The 13,953-nt window shown below is 18.0% G+C and overlaps 3 protein-coding genes, 1 non-coding gene and 1 pseudogene across 4 annotated transcripts, besides 1 other annotated feature; 1 reads left to right on the top strand and 4 right to left on the bottom strand.

Moving 5' to 3' along the window:
• Nucleotides 1-1,845: 1,845 nt before the first annotated feature.
• On the bottom strand, nucleotides 1,846-3,017 carry PF3D7_0115300 (rifin; the record flags this gene model as incomplete). The annotated part of the gene is made up of 2 exons (XM_001351040.1): nucleotides 1,846-2,802; nucleotides 2,964-3,017. The coding sequence occupies 2 exons, from the start codon at nucleotides 3,015-3,017 to the stop codon at nucleotides 1,846-1,848; spliced, it is 1,011 nt and encodes a 336-aa protein (XP_001351076.1).
• A 1,914-nt stretch (nucleotides 3,018-4,931) lies between these two features.
• On the bottom strand, nucleotides 4,932-6,270 carry PF3D7_0115200 (rifin; the record flags this gene model as incomplete). The annotated part of the gene is made up of 2 exons (XM_001351039.1): nucleotides 4,932-5,984; nucleotides 6,217-6,270. 2 exons carry the CDS (start codon nucleotides 6,268-6,270, stop codon nucleotides 4,932-4,934), a joined length of 1,107 nt encoding a protein of 368 aa, XP_001351075.1.
• Nucleotides 6,271-8,124: 1,854 nt separating this feature from the next.
• PF3D7_0115150 lies at nucleotides 8,125-8,733 on the top strand (annotated as a pseudogene).
• Nucleotides 8,125-8,733: a sequence feature (Plasmodium exported protein, unknown function, pseudogene).
• Nucleotides 8,734-9,724: 991 nt separating this feature from the next.
• Nucleotides 9,725-10,728, bottom strand: PF3D7_0115100 (Plasmodium exported protein (PHISTa), unknown function; the record flags this gene model as incomplete). The annotated part of the gene is made up of 2 exons (XM_001351038.1): nucleotides 9,725-10,513; nucleotides 10,636-10,728. The coding sequence occupies 2 exons, from the start codon at nucleotides 10,726-10,728 to the stop codon at nucleotides 9,725-9,727; spliced, it is 882 nt and encodes a 293-aa protein (XP_001351074.1).
• Nucleotides 10,729-13,251: 2,523 nt separating this feature from the next.
• PF3D7_0115050 lies at nucleotides 13,252-13,397 on the bottom strand. Its single transcript, XR_002966596.1, has one exon. It is a non-coding gene; the product is annotated as an H/ACA snoRNA (small nucleolar RNA).
• Between the last annotated feature and the right edge of the window lie 556 nt (nucleotides 13,398-13,953).

Here is a 13,953-nt window from a genome sequence, read left to right as displayed (position 1 = left end):
TTAATATTGATGTAAATTTGAACAAATATTAAATATATATATATATATATATATATATATATATATATATATATATATATATATTATATACTTTTAATAAATAACACAATATTTTCCTGCAAATACACATATAAATGTGTAGAACAATAATTCTTATAGGTACAAACCGCATATATGTCATAATATCTCTCATGATTTTAATCAAACAAATATCCTAAAATATATTCTAATATAATTAATATTTTGCAACTAACAACAAATTTTCTTGTAATTTATAAAATATAATATTAATCCTAAAACTAATATAATAAAATAATTTTCAAGCGTATTTTATTATTTATATTTTATCTTTTTAGTTTATTTAATTTTTCTTCCTAATACGTATTTACCAATAAAAATAACTCTCTATTGTATCTACTATTTTTTATGTTAATTATATTATAATAATTTATAAATAATAATATATTAATATATATAAATATATTTAATAGTATATTTAAATGAATTATTTATTAAAAAATAATAAATTATAAATTTTGAATAATTTAGAAATATAATATAATTACAACAATACAATTTAAAAGGTTTTCAAATAATAGCATATACTAACATACCGTATTTTATATTGTTGTGTATGAATATAAATTATATAATTTTAATATATTTATTTTTTTAATGTTGTAAAACATTACATATATATATTATATTTATATAATACCAAATATCATATAATATTTGTACAATACCTAAGAAATTAATTATATGATTATTATATAAAAATAATAGTTTTCTTAAAGATGTACATTTTAAAAATAATCTTATAGTAATTTTTACTACTCTATAAGCAAAATTATAATAATGATAATTTCTATATAATAATATATAAATAGAAAAAAATAAAATAAAATAATATATATATTTATTCTTAAAATTTTACAAGTTATTAATATTTATATATTGTTTTAAATTTCCTATTATATTAATTATATATGATAGAATATGGGAATAAACGGATATCATATAAATATTATTATTCTAATACAATTATAATTATTATATATTATAGTGTTACTATTTTATAATAATACTTATTGTAAAATTAGTTTGATTAATTATTCTTATGTTATAATGTGTTGATATATCGATATATCGTGTTCAAAACATTTTTTTTTGTTACTGTATATATATATATATTACATTTTTTTAATATGTGCCCTGTAATAAGATGACACATATTTTGTTTTATTAACAGGGAAAAATATTAAAAATAAAATAAGATAAAAAATAATTAACATAACACTTTTTTTTTTTACACATGACATTTTAATTTTAAATAATAATAAATATATATTATATATATATTATAAAAATAATATCGTAAAAAAGATAAAAATGAATTTTATTAATAAAAATTGTATCTATTTATATTAGATTTATTTATATTAGTTTATATTATATTAATATAATTAGATTAAAAATAATATAAGATTAATTATATAATATATTCCATTACATATTATTTTATATGAGAAATTTAAAATATATATATTGCAAGGTATTCTTAAATAGTGTATAATAAATAAATAAATGTGTATATATATAAAAACAATATATATTTATATAAAATCTTTACTAAACAAAAAAAAAAATATATAATTTACACTCATTTCACTAAAAAAAAATAAATAAATATAAATTAAATAATTTAATAACCACATAAGTATAAACAAAAAAAAAAAAAATTTATATAGAGTTATAAAAATTTAATTATCATAATTATTCATGTATTATAAATTTAAAATTCACAAAACATTAAATTGAATTTAATATCAGGAAACAATATATTTATTGATTTAATAATTCTGTGTATTGGGCTTTTTTATTCATTTTTTTTTTTCTACGATAACGTAAAACTAAATATATAATTATCATAACTAAAGCTATAATTATTATTGCAACAACAGAAGCAATAATAGCAGTCTGGCAACCAGCATATGTAGATTCTGCTGCAGCAGTGCTATTTTTTATAACTTCATCAGTAGCCTTTTTTACAGCTGCTGCAGCAGCTTTTTTGGCATCTGAGACGATAGATGTTACACCTATTTCTATAGATTCGTACGTTGAAGAAACCTTCCCTGAAATTTCCTGTGGAGCAAAAAAATTTGCCCTCACCCAAGAGCAAAAAGACTCAGAAGCGCCAGATCTACCTAATACACATGGCGATGGGTCATATTGAGTATTTATAGCGTGAGCAATGGTTTTGAAATTAGTATAATCTGTTGTATCAAAATAGGATACGAGTGTCTGACCATTTAGAGTTGATATATCCAATTTTTGTAATCCTGAAATAACCGTCTTAATACCTGCCTCAGCACCTGCAACAGCACCCTTAGCAGCAGCTGCTTCCTGAGCTGCTGCAATAGCGGCAACCGTAGAAGCTTTTGTCAACTCTTTTACAGCAACTGTACCAAATATTCCAACACCTGCTGCAACACCTCCTAATCCACACCCACACCTAAGACAACCTTTTTCTACTTTTTCTGCTAATAATTTATCCATTCTATCTTTTTCAATAATTTCTTGTATATTTTTGTCACGTTGTTCTTTACGTTTTTGGCGTTTTTCTTGCATACGTTCTTCGTATTCTTCAAAACGTTGTGACGTTTGTCGATCGAAAATTTCCTTCACTGATTTGATATCCTCATCATTATTATAATTTGTCGATTGTGTGTCACATTCACATAATGATCTATTGGTTTGTGTATGATGTGGTGTGATGGATGGTTTGTTTTTACTATACACCTATAAAAAATATATCATATATATGTATGTTATAATTAGTTGGAGTATATTATTTTACATATATTTGTTATAAATTTATATATGATATATTTAAATAAATTATTAAATACTATATATATTTATATTTATAAATATTTGATTCGTATATGATATGATGTTACCAATATATATAATGGAAAGAAAAATAATAATATTTTAGTGTAGTGCAGTTTCATATTTAATGTGATCCTTATATTATTTTATGATTAAAATTATAACTAAAGAAATTCATATATAATAATATATTTTATTCTGATATAAGTATTACATGTGATTAATCTAATATATTATTATAGGCTTGTGTTATAATACACAATTATTTTCCCATTATATAAAAATATATTTTTTTACTGCAACCATATTTTTTCCTTTTATTCAAATCAAAAAAATAAAAAAAATAAAAAATAATAAATAGGAAGAAAAAAGAAATAAAATAGTTACATTTTTAAAAAAATAATATAATAAAACCTTTTATATTTTTAATATTTTTGAATTTTAATTTTTAATAAAATCTAATATTATATAATACGATAAATTAAAATACTAATTTTTTTTTTTTTTTTTTGTTCTTAAACATTTATATAACAATACTATACATACAAACTTGTTTTTTTTTGTGTTGTAAATTATATGTGAATGTGTAGAGAAACAATTTTTAAAGGTGTACAATATGTATATAAGAACATATTAGGATATATATATTAAATACATATTCCAACATAAACTTGGTATCATTTCAATTATATAAAACAATTTAAAATAAACATTGTGTATCATAATATATGATATGAAAAAAACTTTTAATTAATAGTAAAAAATAATTCAATTTTGTTATTCTTTTAATTTTTTTTTTTTGTACTAAAATTTATTGTAAGTCATGCGTTTCTCTCTAATTCATCTAGGTTATTACTAACATTAATATTATTATTATGATTTTATATAATAATGTTTGGAAGTTTTTTAATATATTAAATCATATAATTATGACAAAAAAATATATATAAATTTATTATTATTAAAAAAAAAAAAAAAAAAGAAAGAAAATGAAAAATTATATATATTATTAGTTACTACATTGTATTTTTTTCATTAGTATTTATATTATACAAATATATTCTATTAACAATTTAGAGATTATAATATTTTCATAATATATGCCAACATATATATATAGTTATATTTAAATAATAGTTTTAGTATGTTTTTAATTTATTGTACATTAATTTGTATTATTACATGTTTTAAGAAAATAATTGATTATTATATATTTTAATAATTATATTAGCATATATATTAAAAAGAAAAGTAACATTATGTTATACATATTACAAACAAAAAAGGAATAATACATTTTTATTTAATATAGAATTATTAACCAAAAAGGAAAAATACATAATATTGTTAAAAATGAATGTAATTCCTATAATTATAATGATAGTATTAATTTATAAAGGAGCAAAAACACAAAAAGGAAAAAACGCAGCCTGAAAAAGAAAACTGAAAATAGAAAACATTAAAATATGGTTGTAATAACATAACCTTTGTAATACGAATATATTTTTCATTAATTTAGGTAAAAACATTTTTTAACGATATTTTCAATAAATAACCAATGGATCCATTTCATAAATTAATAGATAAATGTATAATATTAAAATTGAATTTTGAAATTGTTGAATACTAACAAATAATTATATATTATAATCTAATATATTTTATTTATGTTTTATTATATGTATACCTTTATAAAACAATCGATATAACGAATTTAATATATATATATTATATTGTATTCTTAAAAAAATAGATGTAATTATATATTTTTATAAGAGGTATTTAAAATAAATTAACAAAGACATTATTTATTAAACAATAAAAGTCTCAAGAAAAAATTATAATAATAGATGAATAACTATCACTGGAACAAATAAATGTATAGGATGGTAACAAAATAAATTATATATAAAAAAGTAATAAATATAAAAAAAATATAATTATTAAAAATAATAATAATAATAAACATTTTATTTTAAACTAAATGTAATACATACACAAAAATATCTATCAAAAACACCATCACATAATCATATCTATTCTTTTAATAATTTCAAATATTGCAGTTTTTTCTTCATTTTTTTTTTTCTTCTATAACGTAAAATTAAATATATTATTACCAAAATTAAAACGATTACTATAATTGCAATAATCGAAGCATTTATAGAAGTAATGGAACTTTCAAATCTACCTTCTATCAAAGCGGTCTCTCGAGCTTTTATTGCAGCAGTAACAGTTTCACTAGTAGTCTTGGTAACGTGAGCGACAGCTTGATCAGCTCGTTCAACAAGTCCTTTTATCTTTAATTGTACAATATGATCTACTGAAAGAGTTCTTCCACCATGTGCAATATTTGTGCCTAATTTAAGACAAAATGCTTTGCACATAGAATTACCACCAGTGACCGTATCCGCACACTTCGCACTATATTTGGCAATAATATCACCAGAAATATTTGCGACTTCAGTATAAATGTTTTTAGCAACAAAGGGATTAAATATTTCAGGACAACATTGCTGTATACCCCAATCTTTTAGATAATAAATAACTATTTTCATACCATGGGCATTACCTGCAATAGCACCCTGAGCTGCACCGGCTTTTTCGGCAAATTCCTTAGCAGCTGCCAATGCCGCAGGTTTCCAAACACTTAGCTCAAATTCACCAATTCCTCCTAATACTCCTGAAGAGGGTGCAACAATCCCTCCCAAATTTTGGGTACATTTCAAACATGTTTTTTCCACTTTATCTGCTAACGACTTTTCGCAAACACATGTGGGAATAGCATCATTTTGTATATCCGTGTGTAGCGTAGCAAACTTTTCTGTTAGTTCCTTATCGAGTTTATCTTTTAAAATAATTTTTTGAATTTCTTTGTCACATCGATCTTTACATTGTATTCGTTTACTTTGCATCTTTTCGTCATATTCGTGAAATCGTTGTGTTGTACGATCCTCAAATTGTTGCATTACCCTTTTCATTTCGGGATCACTATCATAGTTCGTAGGTGAATATAATTCACATTCACATAAAGATCTGTTGGTTTCTGTATGACGTGGTGTAATGTAATAGTTCCTTTGATTATATACCTATAAAGAAATGGTGACATATATAAATATGTAATGTTTAGTTGTAGTTTATTATTTTATATATTTGTAATAAATATGTATAATTTTTTGGTTTATAAATATGTATATTTTGACTATATATATATTATATATGGATATATAGATACAACAATTATATAAATGGTATCGTAATAAATATATATATATTTTATAACATTAATAAATATTTAATACATATGTAACATGGAATTACCAATATATTTAATGGAAGAGCAAACAATAATATATTAATATAATGGTCTTTCATTTTTTTTAATTGTGATACGTATATTATTTAATGATAAAAATTATAACTAAAAAAATCACACAAAATATTTTATTTTATTTTATAAATAAATTAAATATGTTTAACCTAATATATTATTATAATTTATATAATATAATAAATAATTAATTTTCCATTATACCAAAATATATTTTTTTACTGGAACCATTTTTGCCTTTTTATTTAGAACACAAAAAAAAAAAAAAATAATAAAATAAAAAAATAATTAATTGAATTAAAAAAAAATAACATAATGAAATATTTCCATATTTTTATAATTTTGTATTTTAATTTTAATAAAATCTTATATTATTTCAAATCATAAATTACAATTAAATTTTATTTTTATAAATCTACATAACAAGTAAAACGGTAGGTACAAAGAACTTGTTATTTGTTCTAAATAACATACCAATGTGTAGAACAATAGTTGTTATGGGTGTAAACCACATATATATATCATAATAGCTCTCATAATTTTTATCGAATAAATATACTAAAATATATTCTAATATAATTACTATTGTGGAACTAACAAGAAGATTTGTTTTATTTAATAATATATTTTATTGCCTTAAAAATAATATAATAAAATACTTTTTATATGTATTTTAATATTTATGTTTTTCTTTTATTTTATTTCGTATTTGTTTCTAAGCCTTATTCTATGTTAGAAAATGCTCTCTATTGTATCTATTATTTTATTTTACATAATTATATTATAATAATTTATAAATAATAATATATAAACATATATATATAATAAGATATTAAAAGCAATTATATATTAGCTAATTATAATATAAAATTTTTGAATAAATTTAAAATATACTATTATTACAAGAATACAATTTAAATGATTTTCCAAAGATACCATATACTGACATATTGTATTTTATATTACTGTGTATACATATAATTACTATAATTATATTATATTTATTTTTTTTTATCTTGTAAATATTACATATATCTATAATAATTTTATAATACGAAATATCATATAATATTTTTACAATACATAAGAAATTAATAGTATGATTACATTATAATAATATTTTTCTTAAAGATGTATATTTTAAAAATAAACTCATAGTAATTTTTACTATTCTATAATATTAATAATAAATTCTTTATAATCATATATATATATATATATATATATATATATATATATATTTAATATTTTACAAGTTATTAATATTTATAATTCTTTTTAAAATTTTCTATTATATTAATTTTATATATTATAATATTCAAAAAAAATAGCTATAATATAAATATGGTTATTCTAATACAATTATAATTATTATATATTATATTATTACTATTTCATAATTATGATTATTGTAAGATTAGGTTAATTCATTATTCTTATAATGTGTTGATATATAGATATATATGGTTCAAAATATTTTTGTCGTTAGTACATAAAAAATAATAATAATAATAATAAATAAATAATGGTAGCGCAATTATTATTATTGTTTTTTTTTTTTTTTTTTAATCTTTACATAATGACCTTCAAAATTATAATATTATCTATTAAAAACATATGAATAAAACATATTATAAAATTCTAATTTTATATATAGCATTTAAAAAATCAATAATTATAAAAAATAAATTTGCATATAAATATATTTAGCTATATATATATAAATATACCTTTAATAGTAAACATATAAAATTATATTCAAATTAATACTTTAAATATAATTCAATGTACATGCATAAAATAATAATACGATATATTTAAATAAATATTATATATATATATATATAATTCAAAAAAATTATAATATATTAGAAATATGTATTTATATTTATTTACAGGATATTCAACAAATTGTTATTCAAAAACAAGAATGCATATTCAATGAAAAAAAAATAAGACCTTTTCGATCACTTGCTCATACCTCCACATCACATCCATCACAATGTCACAAAAATAAAAAAAAATAAATGAAAACACTGAACATACTTTTATTACCCATACTGTAAATACTAAAAAGACACAAAAGGATTATTCCCAATTAACAATTCCCAAAAATAGCATAGTAAAGTCACAAAAGACTAATCCAAAAGAGCGAACTTAGAATAATGAACAAACACATAACAAAGGTTCATCAAATAATGTAGATAATAAAACAGATATCTTTTATATGTTAAATACTTCTAGGTTATAACATGCACATCAGTTAATAGATACGTTAGATCTTAAAAATCATGTAAAAAATTATTTTAAAGAAGTTAAATATTTATATATTACAAACAAAAATGCAAGCAGAAAATATCATTTATACAGATCTATTAAAAGACATATTAAAAAAATACATTGAACACCCTCAGCTTAGTTCCCTTATTTATTTTCAAACTGTTCAAGAATATCCTTATTATAAATATTACCCTGATAGACAAAAATACAAAGAAACAATATTATGAAATAATATATAGTATAAATGTTATACTTTTAAAAATATATATATATATATATATATTAATATACATTTATTAAAATGTGGAACATAAGTTATATCAAAACGAAATATTTTCAACGATTAAATCGATAATACACACTAAATGTAAAACATTATATTTTTCATATTTTATCCTTTTATTTTTTTTTTTATTATTAATTAAATATATTTCACATTATAAAATCGAAAAACAAATCATCAAAAATATTATATTTTATAAAAACAAATCCATGAATTAATAATCAGGCAATTGAAAATATTTTATTATATATATTTTATCATTTAATTTAATGGAAAAAAATATTAATAATAAATAATAATCATGTATTTCATTTTTATGCACAAATGAATATTGTTTTTCTTCAATTATCGATTACGATATATTTTTGAATATAATCATGTGTATAATAATACATTTTTTACTAATAAGATGTACATATATCCTAAGCATACATATATATTTTTTTTTTTTTTTTTTTTTGTCATTAGAAAAATATATATAAATAATAACTTAAATTGATAAAATAGTTTAAATGGTTATAATTTTTCTTTTCATATTTTAAAATCTAACTTTTTAATTGATAATATGCTTCTTCTATTTATTTTATTAAAAAACTAATTTTATATTATTTAAACGAAACTAATATGGGTTATACATATATATATATATATATATATGTATATAATTCCATATCAATATGTAACTTAAAACAATAAGGATATAGTTGCAAAAACAAAAACATTGTGATGAATGTAAACTAAAACAATAAATCACACATACATAGGATAATATATAATTCATACAGAGATATTTTTACCTGATTTAACAAGAATAACCTATAATAAAATAAATATATATATATATATTATTAATATATTATTTGTTTTATGATTAAATTTAATGTTTCTCATTATTTATAATACCATAATATCCTTTATATATATATGTGAAAGATCTATTTTTTATAATTTTTTTTTTTTCTTGAAGAATTAACATATTTTTCAAACGATTCATGAAACCTCTCTATATAATTTTCATATTCTTTTTTCTTTATAGCATCAGCATATTCTATATATGATTTAATTAATTTTTTGATTTCCTCTATTTTCTTTCCTTTTTTCAAAATCTTATAAAAACGCTGACTAAAAACAGAATCTTCACACGCTATTTTTTTAACACATTCAATTTTAAAATCATTCCAACCTTTTGAATTTATATTTAAAAATGTTTTCATTTCATTGATGTTTATATCATGCTTATTATGCTTATTTATATAATATTCTGTGTAGGCTATTAATTTATCTGTCAGTTCATCTATTTCTCCTCTATTAATTCCAACCACATGACTCCATATATTTATAAGGTCATTTCTTGGTGTTTTTTCATTTATAGTTTCAAGCACAGCTAATAATTCCTTCCTATTTAAATTATTTGTAAGATCATTATAATTTATATCTTTATCTTTAATATTTTCTTTATCAGAACTAAAATATTTTAAGAACTTTTCCCTATTTAAATCTACTTTTAAACACTTCTTATTTGATCTACTTAATAACTCTTCATTCTTTACAATGTTACCATTATTTTTATTATTTTGTTGTTCATTTGTACCTTCCGATTTATTTTTTAATTTTGAATCCTTTTTTCTACCTTTAACAATCCTTTGTAAGTCATAAAGTTTCCTTTGATATTTTTCAGATGATTTAATCGATGATACTTTATTATTTCTATCATTTGGTAAATACTAGAAAAAAAAAAAAAAAAAAAAAAAAAAAAAAAAAATTGTTAAAATAAAAAATAACCGTAAAATTTAAACACAAAAGGGATAATATATATATATATATATATATTTATTTGTGCACTTACTAATATTCCCATACACAATATTCCTATAATAACTACAAAAATACATTTAAAAAGAAAAAACTTCAAAATAAAATTACTACCCGTATTCTTCATTTATTTTTTATATATCACTTAAAAAAAAAAAAAAAAAAAATCTTTTATAAGAGACTCCTCTTCAAAAATTAAAATATCCCTTAACACAAAATATTGAAAAAAATAACATAATTCTTATATATAATTTTCAAAATATCATATAAACAATATATAAAAACAAATAAATAAAATAAAATATTTTCATTCTTTACACATACACATATATATATATATATATATATATATATATTATTATTATTATTATTACTTACTACAAGAACACTTCAGTACCAACGTCTTTTTATTTAAATGTTGTAAATTTATTTTTACCAAATAAAAAAAAATTTATATTTTATTTGTTGAAAACCTTTAAAATTTTTTTCTAGACATTAAAAAAAAAATAAAATAAACATACTGTTTTTGGGTTTATAGTTATGTATTCCTAGGTTGTATTATGTTTTTATAAGATTGTAATTTCTTTCAGGTTATTCTTTTTTTTTTTTATTTCATATATATTTTTATAATGTTAATTATATTTTGTTCCTCATTTTCTTAAAATAATATAATTCGCATATGTTATAATGATATTAATTTTAACGCATACTTTTTTTCAATATATATAAAAAAAAAATATATTATTTTTTATAAAACATAAAAAAGTTATTAAATCAAAATATATATTAAGTGAAAATTTAATTCATTATAAAAATAAATATGTAATATAAATCAAAATACGTAAATGAATAAATGAATAAATAAATATATATATATATATATATATATATATATATATATTATTTATACAGTTGAAATATATAAAACACTGTCTTAATACTACAGTATATTGGTATATGATTCATGATGTAATAAATATTCTCTTCATTTATTCCATACAATATATTTAACCGTATATTTTTCCAAAAGTATTTATATTTTATTAAATTAAGTTCTTTCCATTTTTATCACATTCTTTTCCAGTTGACAATTTTCCTCATTTTCCCGCCAAAAAAAAGGAGTATACATTTTTAAAATGGTACTCATATTTTCTTACATAAAATTAGTAACATAATTAAAAAAATATTATATTATATATATATATATATATATATATATATGTATGTATGTATTTATTTTATTTTTATTTATATATATATTATAAGAAATGTATATAATATACATACTTCTTAAAATAGTACATTTATATAGACAAACTTATCCTTCCTTAAATAACGAACATTATTTTTGTAAGTATCTTTTTAATTTTATAATTTTTCATTTATGAATTTTAAATATTTATAAAAATAGATAAGTCTTTCCCATTTTTTTATACCAAAAACATTTTTTTCTCTCTCATATATATAAAAAAAAAAAAAAAAATGAAAACAGTATAAACTATTATATTTTCAACTTCATAAATCAAATATTAATACAAAAAATTATTACGAAATACTTCAATATTTTTATAAAAAAAAAATAAATAAAATAAAAATATATAACAAAATGTATAACAAAATATATAACAAAATATACACAAAGAATAATTTATAAAAATGAAAAAAAAAATTTACAAGTATTTCAATATGTTGTATATGAATGTTCATGTACATAATAAAATATATAATTATCAAATTTTGTTATTTTCATTTTTATTTCTACTTTTATATATTTTTTTTTTATTTTTTTTTTTTTATTTTAAAGGAATACATATATAAAAGTTCAAAAAAAAGAAAAAAAAAAATTAATTATTTATAAAGATATATAATATTAATCAAATTCATCTTTTTCAAACTCTTAGATACAACTTAAAATATATTTTAACTTCTCATGTACATATATTATGTCTATACGTTTTTCAACAAACTGAATCAAATGAATGCCAATATCGTGATGTGTATAACAAAAGATTCATGTAAAATAAAAGTATATATCCTTTTTGAAATTATACATGAAAAATATATATATATATATATATATATATATATATATATATAATATAGAAAGAGAATACACTTCAAAAAAATATGTACACATATATATATATATATATATATATATATATATGTATGTATAATTTTTCTTTTTCCTTTTTTCTATAAATTAATCTTGGTATTCTTTATGTAATAATACAAATGCGAAATATTCGGACATGTATATAAACTTCAAAAAATTTTATAAAAATTTGTAATTTACACATATATAAAATATACCTGTATTTTAACATAAATATTTTCACAAAAAAAAAAAAAAAAAAAAAAAAAAATACATTAAAATATTTAATATTATTCATAAAAAGAATATTAACATGTTTTGTATATTCATATTACAAAGCAGGGTAATTATAAAATATAAAATTTTTTTTTTTTTTTTTTTTTTTTTTACAATATTAAAAAAAATGAATTATTGCTTATATTATTTTTATATATTTCTTTAATATTTACATTAAAAAATATATATATGCTTATTTATTGCATTATAATAATATTAAATATAATAAAGGCTATAAATATACATATATATATATATATATTGAAAAAATAAAAAAAATGGTGTTGCCCATTCCGAACGAATCTTCAGTATCTTGGCCTGCAACTTTTTATCTCAGAAACTCAAGGACGCGGAATCGAACCTGTGTCACTTCAAAGAAAACTTACATACCTTCCCACTGGATCATTGGGACAACTAAAATATTTTATATTTATAAAATTGTATACCCCTTCTCACTTTCTTTTTCAAAAAAAAAAAAATGTGTACATACATATATTTATATATATCAATATAAACATACATTTTTATATATATTATTTAATATATAAAAATAAAAAAATTGAAAAATTAAAAAATATTATTTTAAAAAATTAAATGAATAAAATGAAATAAAATAAATTAAAATATATAAGGAATATTACATACACATATATATATTCATGAAGCGTAATTTTCCAACATACTATATTTTTTTTTTTCTTTTTATAAACATTCAAAAATGTTAATACAATTATTCATATTTCATCATTAAAAAAAAAAATATATATATATATATATATTTTTTTTTTTTTTCTTTTTTTTTAAATTAAAAAAAATTTGTTCATTATTCCTACAATAATTTGTGGAAAATAAATTATTTTCCTTATATATATATATATATATATATATATAATTAAACAATAAATATACTCATTTGAAAGAAAAAAAAAAATTAAATCATAATTAAAAAGAAGTTTATTTTAAATAAATTTATAAAAATAA

This window comes from Plasmodium falciparum, assembly GCF_000002765.6.
Source record: "Plasmodium falciparum 3D7 genome assembly, chromosome: 1".
In the NCBI taxonomy this organism is placed as follows: Eukaryota; Apicomplexa; class Aconoidasida; order Haemosporida; family Plasmodiidae; genus Plasmodium; species Plasmodium falciparum.
This window is presented reverse-complemented; position numbering and strand designations above follow the sequence as displayed.